Source organism: Teleopsis dalmanni, unplaced genomic scaffold, assembly GCF_002237135.1.
Source record: "Teleopsis dalmanni isolate 2A unplaced genomic scaffold, ASM223713v2 unscaffolded_contig_2419, whole genome shotgun sequence".
NCBI classification, from domain to species: Eukaryota; Metazoa; Arthropoda; class Insecta; order Diptera; family Diopsidae; genus Teleopsis; species Teleopsis dalmanni.
In genome coordinates, this window is record NW_024033801.1 from 1 (window position 1) to 7046 (window position 7046).

The 7046-nt window shown below is 39.4% G+C and overlaps 1 protein-coding gene across 1 annotated transcript; it reads left to right on the forward strand.

The window, feature by feature from the left end:
• Positions 1-49: 49 nt before the first annotated feature.
• Positions 50-6913, forward strand: LOC119664664 (the record flags this gene model as incomplete). Its single annotated transcript, XM_038074118.1, has 1 exon — positions 50-6913. A coding segment is annotated over exon 1 (6864 nt), but the record flags the coding sequence as incomplete, so codon positions are not given.
• Positions 6914-7046: the final 133 nt, after the last annotated feature.

Genomic DNA, 7046 nt, shown 5'->3' on the forward strand with positions numbered 1-7046 from the left:
AGAATTGCAAAGATTGGGTGACGAATATCATGAAAATCATCAGGAAATTATGGCTTCAGTGGACAAGGTTGACGACCATGAATACTTGGTGAACAAAGAGTATCAGAGTATTCTTAAAATGATTGTCGATTACAACAAGGTTCTAGAAATTGAAGCAATAGAGCTAGAAAAATCATCTTCAGCAAGCAATGGCACAACAATTGAGCAAAACAAACAGATAAATGATTCAAACATTCGGAAACTACTCCGAAATCAGAAGGCACTCATACATGTAATTGAAAGAACGATAGAAGGAATCATGGTCAACAGGCAAGTTGAACAACCATCTACATACTATTCTATAAAGGCAGCCAGTCTTGAAGGATATATGGTCGATTTAACGGCAAATAACACAACGTTATGGGAAGCTACCGACGAAAGCATCATTGAGGACTACACACTGGAAATGTTTTATGAACTCGAGGAAAAGGCAGGAGCTGCCATGATCGAACTACAGCAACATTTGCATAATAATCAGACAATTCGCAACTCAAGACAGACAGATTGCGAATTGCCTCTACCAAGAATATCACTACCAAAATTTGATGGAAACTATATGCGGTGGGTGGAATTCAAGGACTTGTATATGGAATTGGTCCACAACACGGACATCAGTGACAGCAAAAAAATGCATTATCTGACTACATCATTGGATAACGAGCCAAAGGGGCTAATTAGACATCTTCCAGTAGTAGGAGAAAATTACAATATAGCCTGGACTTTACTTACAAGTCGTTATGAAAATAAACGACTTCTGGTTACAACACTCCTAAATAAATTAATGGGACAATCCTCCATTAAAAGGGAGTCGGCACCAGCATTAAAATCTCTACACGATGTAAGCAAGGAATGCATACATGGTCTCAAGGCTCAAGGAGTTCCAGTCGAACATTGGGATATTATCCTGGTACATCTATTGCTGCGCAAGCTGGATGCAGAAACTCTAACAGCTTTCGAACAAGGGCTATCAGACAACAAACGTTTAATAACCATTGATGAAGTGCTAAAATTTTTGGAACATAGATTTCAATCACTTGAGGCTAGGGGAAAAGGAGATTCATCATTCACTCGAACATGTGCTTCAGCTACAAAATTTGGTTTAAGTAAAACCTGTCCAATTTGCAATAAAGACGGTCACATGGTCTACGCTTGCAAAAAATTCGAGACGGCTAATCTATCACAACGATGGAATTGGGTTAAGGAGTTCAATTTGTGTGTGAACTGCCTCAGGATTGGTCATCGAGCTGATGAGTGTAAATCCAGGCACTGCACTAAGTGTTCTAAAAAACATAACACTTTGATGCATAATCCAAAGGGGAATCAATACACAAAAGGTACTGTTCTTCAAGGAAATAACTCAACGCCTCAACAAACAGGTCAAGCTTCAGTTTCAAACCAATCATCAAATAAAATAACCCTTTTAACAAACAATACCAATAAGGAATCTAATTATGTCTTATTAGGGACGGCCAGAATAAGATTGCTGGCATCAAATGGAAGACAAATTGAATGCAGAGCAGTATTGGACTCTGGCTCTCAAATCAATCTCATAACAAACCGCCTGTCAAAAAAATTGGGCTGCAAGCCTAGGCCAACGCTTATGAGTATGGAAGGCGTAGGCGCAAATGAATCAAAAATACGTCATCAAACAATAATTCGAGTACAATCAACGTTGAACGAATTTGTAGCAGAGATGGATGCACATATCATACCAAAAATCGTTTCAGATCAGCCAATGCAGTATTTGAATATCGAATCCTGGGATATTCCAAAGGAATTAACTCTCGCTGATCCAGATTTTAACAAACCTGGCCGAATAGATTGCCTGTTAGGAGCAGAGATCTTTTTCAAGTTACTTATTGAAGGTCAAATAAAACTAGCAGGTAGTCTTCCAACACTTCAGAATTCTATTTTTGGATGGGTTGTAGCTGGCAATGTTGAAACTTTAAATTCAAGCACGGCAACTTGTGGCATATGCACTACTAAGGAACTAGAAGAATCTATATTGAAATTCTGGGAATCAGAAGAAATTCCAGATTCAACTTCGGAACTCACAGAAGACGAATTGCGTTGTGAGTCACATTTTTTGCAACACACTTTTCGAGGAAGTGATGGCAGATTTGTTGTGAAACTCCCACTAAAGAATCATCCATCAGTGTTACCAGATACAAAAGGAATCGCTTACGAGAGGTTCAAGACAATCGAGCGCCGTTTCATTCAAAATCCTGATCTAAAGAATCAATATGTTTCATTTATGAGGGAATATGAAGCATTGGGACACATGACAAAATTCAGCGGTAGCGAAATAGTATCTCCCCAATATTTCATCCCTCACCACTGTGTGCTACGTCCAGACAGCTCAACATCAAAACTGCGAGTTGTATTTGACGCATCAGTACACAAATTATCAGGGCCATCACTAAATGACATAATGTTTAATGGTCCAAAAGTTCAAGACGAACTGTTTTCGATTTTGCTCAGATTTAGAATGCACAAATATGTTTTAAAAACTGATGTGGAAAAAATGTACCGTCAAATATGGGTTAACAAAGATGATCGAAATCTGCAACTCATAATGTGGCGAGAAAATCCCACAGAACCACTTAATTATTATCAGTTGAACACAGTTACTTATGGCACAAGAGCAGCACCATATTTAGCAACACGCTGTCTAACAAAATTGGCGGATGAATATCAAGGAAATTATTTATATGGCGCCACATCTTTAAAAAGGGATTTTTATGTTGACGACGGTCTAATAGGAGCTGATACCATCAACGAAGCGTTACTAATTCAACAACAATTAATAACAATTCTAGACAAGGCTGGAATGAAACTAAAAAAATGGTGTGCAAACAACCCAAAACTTTTACATGGAATCGCTACAGAAGATCAAGAAGTAAATCTCAATTTTGATTCCAAGGAAACCCAATTCACAAAGACGCTGGGTCTTTTATGGTTACCAAAGTCAGATTCATTTCGTATCAAGGTTAACAGTCGAGACCATAGTCACACAACAAAACGATCTATGAGCTCCGATTTGGCACACATATATGACCCTTTGGGTCTTATTGGTCCAATCTTGGTCACCGGTAAAATCTTGTTGCAAGGAGCATGGCAGCTAAAACTCGATTGGGATGATGATCTTCCGTCAGAAATACGTAAACAATGGACATCGTATAGAGAAGATCTGGCCTTGTTGGACAATGCAACAGTTGTGAGGCACGTATTCAGCAGTCAAGGCTACAGCCATGTTGAGCTGCACGCTTTTTGTGACGCCTCAGAAAAGGCTTATGGTGCAGCAGTATACATTAGAACAGTACAAAAGGATAAAACGATAAAACTTAATCTACTATGCTCCAGATCTCGTGTAGCACCCATAAAATCTCAAACAATTCCACGACTAGAATTGTGTGCAGCGTTGCTAGCAGCAGAACCCATGGCAAGAGTTAAACTTGATCTAGGCTATCAAGACAAGGCAACTTACTTTTGGACAGATTCACAAATTGTGCTTTCCTGGATAAACAATCATCCAGGCAAATTACCCGTTTACGTCGCCCACCGAATTGTAAAAATACTTCGGTTAACAATTCCAGAACAATGGCGTCACGTCCCGTCAAAACAAAATCCGGCAGATATTCTGTCAAGAGGGCTTAAACCGCGGGAATTTTCATCTTGCTACATGTGGTTATATGGTCCACTATTTTTATATCAGCCAAAGCCGCTGTGGCCAGCTCCCTTCAAAAGGGAATTAATTGTTGAAGATAACACGGTGGTGCTTGCTTTATCAACACAACAACCTACTAATGAGCATGCATGGGTCTACTCGATTCATTCAAGAAATTTATTTACACATGTCCAAAAGGTTGTTGGATATGTACTTCGTTTCACAAAAAACGCACGGAAACCAAAAGAATCAAGACCAGAGACCATGCAGCTTTCACCGATGGAGCTCGACGTAGCACTTAAGATAATAATACGTCAAATCCAGGCCTCCGATTTTTCTGATCTAAGGAAAATGCTAGTTAAGGACGAATTTGTGCCAAAAACTCATAACCTCAGTTCACTAACTCCGTTCGTAGATGAAGAAGGGGTAATACGTGTTGGCGGACGGCTAAGCTCTTCAAAACTACAATTTGATGCCATTCATCAAATGATTTTACCCAGCAACGATCCACTAGTAAAGTTGCTGGTAGAAAAAATACATAAGGACAATTATCATTGTGGCGCCCAAGCATTGCTGGCACAAGTGAGGCAGCGTTTTTGGCCCCTCAAAGGAAAAAGCTTGATGAGAGCTGTAATACAACAATGCTTAAGATGCAGAAGAGCAAGGCCAATTGTATACAATCAAATCATGGGAAATTTGCCTGGACACCGTGTGCAACCAGCTCGACCATTTCTCAGCACTGGAGTTGATTATTGTGGCCCAATATGGGTTCATTACAAAACAAGAGGCAAGCGTCCACAAAAGGCGTATATCGCTGTCTTTTGCTGTTTTGCTACCAAGGCCGTACACTTAGAACTTGTGACTGATCTGACCACAGATGCATTCATTGGAGCATTAAAACGCTTCATAGCAAGACGAGGACGCTGTAAAACGTTATACTGCGACAATGCGACCAACTTCGTTGGAGCGAAAAACAAGTTGCAGGAACTTACTGACGTCATCTACGCTGATCGAGCGAGGGAATCAATTGCAGGAATGTGCAGTACGAAAGGCATAGAATTTCACTTCATTCCACCAAGGTCACCACACTTCGGCGGGTTATGGGAGGCAGCAGTAAAATCTGCCAAATATTTGCTGGTCAAAAATGTTTCAACAGCATCACTTACATATGAAGAGCTTGAAACTGTCGTTATTGAAGTTGAAGCAGTGTTGAACTCGCGACCCCTTATTCCTAGCTCATCAGATGCAAACGATTTGAACGCAATAACTCCAGGTCATTTTTTAATAGGTGAAGAAATCACTTCAAGCGTTGATGTGCATGCACGTGACTCTAAAGAAAAATTACTTAAACGCTGGCAACTGGTATCAGAGCTAAAACACAGTTTTTGGCAGCGCTGGACTAAGGAGTATCTAAGCGAATTGCAACAGCGCCACAAGTGGAAGGGTCCCATCACCAACATACAGACCAATACGATGGTAATCCTTAAAGAAGACAATGTCCCAGTTCTGCAATGGCCTTTGGGACGCATCATCAAAGTTTACAAAGGCGAAGATGGTTTAGTGAGAGTTTGTGACATTCAAACAAAAAAGGGAGTATTTAAAAGACCGGTGCATAGATTAGCTCCATTATTTCCTGAAGACGATAAATTAGAAGATCCAACCTTTGAAAAAATGACTGAAAGAAAAATCGAATCAGAACAGACTCAAGAAACTCCAACGTCACCTCCCGTGTCGCTTATCGTAAAAATTCCATTAAATCGCATCAGAAAGCCTGAATCATTAGTCAATGGGTTAACTCCGACAAAACGATCATGTCTGAATTCCGGGTTGCTGCTCACCATTATTACTCTACTCATTTTGCCACTTGCACTATGTAGTCCCGTCAATATAACAACCTTCAACAACAAACCTGGCATTTATTTTGAGCAGCTTAAACCAGTCAAAATCATGTCTGCTGATTGGAAAATGATTGTATATTTTGACCTTTCCCCATACCAACAACAAATGAGCATTTTAGCTGATGGAACAAAAAGGTTGAACAATTTATGCGACAAGGCATTGGATAACACTGCTTGCAAGGTATTACTCAACTATTTTGACCGTATAACGGAGGAACTGCAAATGGAACTTAATCTTCTTTCTGTTAGAAAAAGAATAACAAGAGGAGCTATAGACATTGTCGGAAATTTTGCAAATTCATTGTTTGGTGTCCTCGACTCAAACTACGCGGCACAAATGTCAAGCACAATAAATGGTCTTAAAAGGAACGACAATCACCTGGAACAACTCGTTAAAAACCAAACGTCACTTGTTGATTCAACTATCAATATCTTTAAGAAGAACCAATTAAACATGCATGACAAATTTGAAGAAATTGAAAAGCGCATCAATAACTTGTTGTATACAGATGAGTCAATAAACGACATACACGTAACACAAAACATGCTTATGTTGTCAATGCAAATGCTCATGATGGTATCCAACCTGCAAAGAGTTCACTCATCAATTATGGACGTACTAATCGACAGTCATCACGATAAAATAAATCCTCTTCTGCTGACTCCACAACAGCTTAGTGAGCATATAATGATGATTAGGGCACATCTTCCATCACACCTACAGTTACCTATCCACCACAATAACTTACTCGAAGTATATAGGCTCATGAAGATCAACGGAATCCTGGCAAAGGGCCATGTCATTTTTTGCATCGACTTACCTCTCACGGATCCAAGAGAATTTCAACTGTTATATCTTGTTCCAATTGTGGCAGCTATAAATAACACACTTTTATCAGTGAAACTTTCAACAGAATTTCTAGCCATCAGTCCGCATCATGATGAATTTCGACCAATGACACAGCATCAAGTGGACGCATGCATATCGATAAGTGACGAAGAGTTATTATGTCCAAACATACAAGCAACATTTCATGAATCGGCAAACGTCAATAATTGTGAAATTGACTTATTTAACAATCAAGCTAAACCAAGATGCGATATGTATCAGCTCAAGGACACAACTGTATGGTATCAACTAAATCATCCGAATCAATGGATTTACGCAACCATAAATAATATCAAAATGAATGCAGTATGCAACAAGAAAGCATTTCAATTAACTTTAGTGGGCAGTGGTTTGATTAAATTAGAACCTGAATGCATCATCAAAAATGAACACATTACGATTCAAGGTCATCAAAAAATGGTTACTTCAATGCAGGCATCGATCACCAGATTGAACCTATCTGTAGGATGGACAAAACAATATGCGAGCAATAACATCAGCGTCAAACCATTGTCACCCACAATCCATGAGCTTGAACTTATTCAACGAAAAT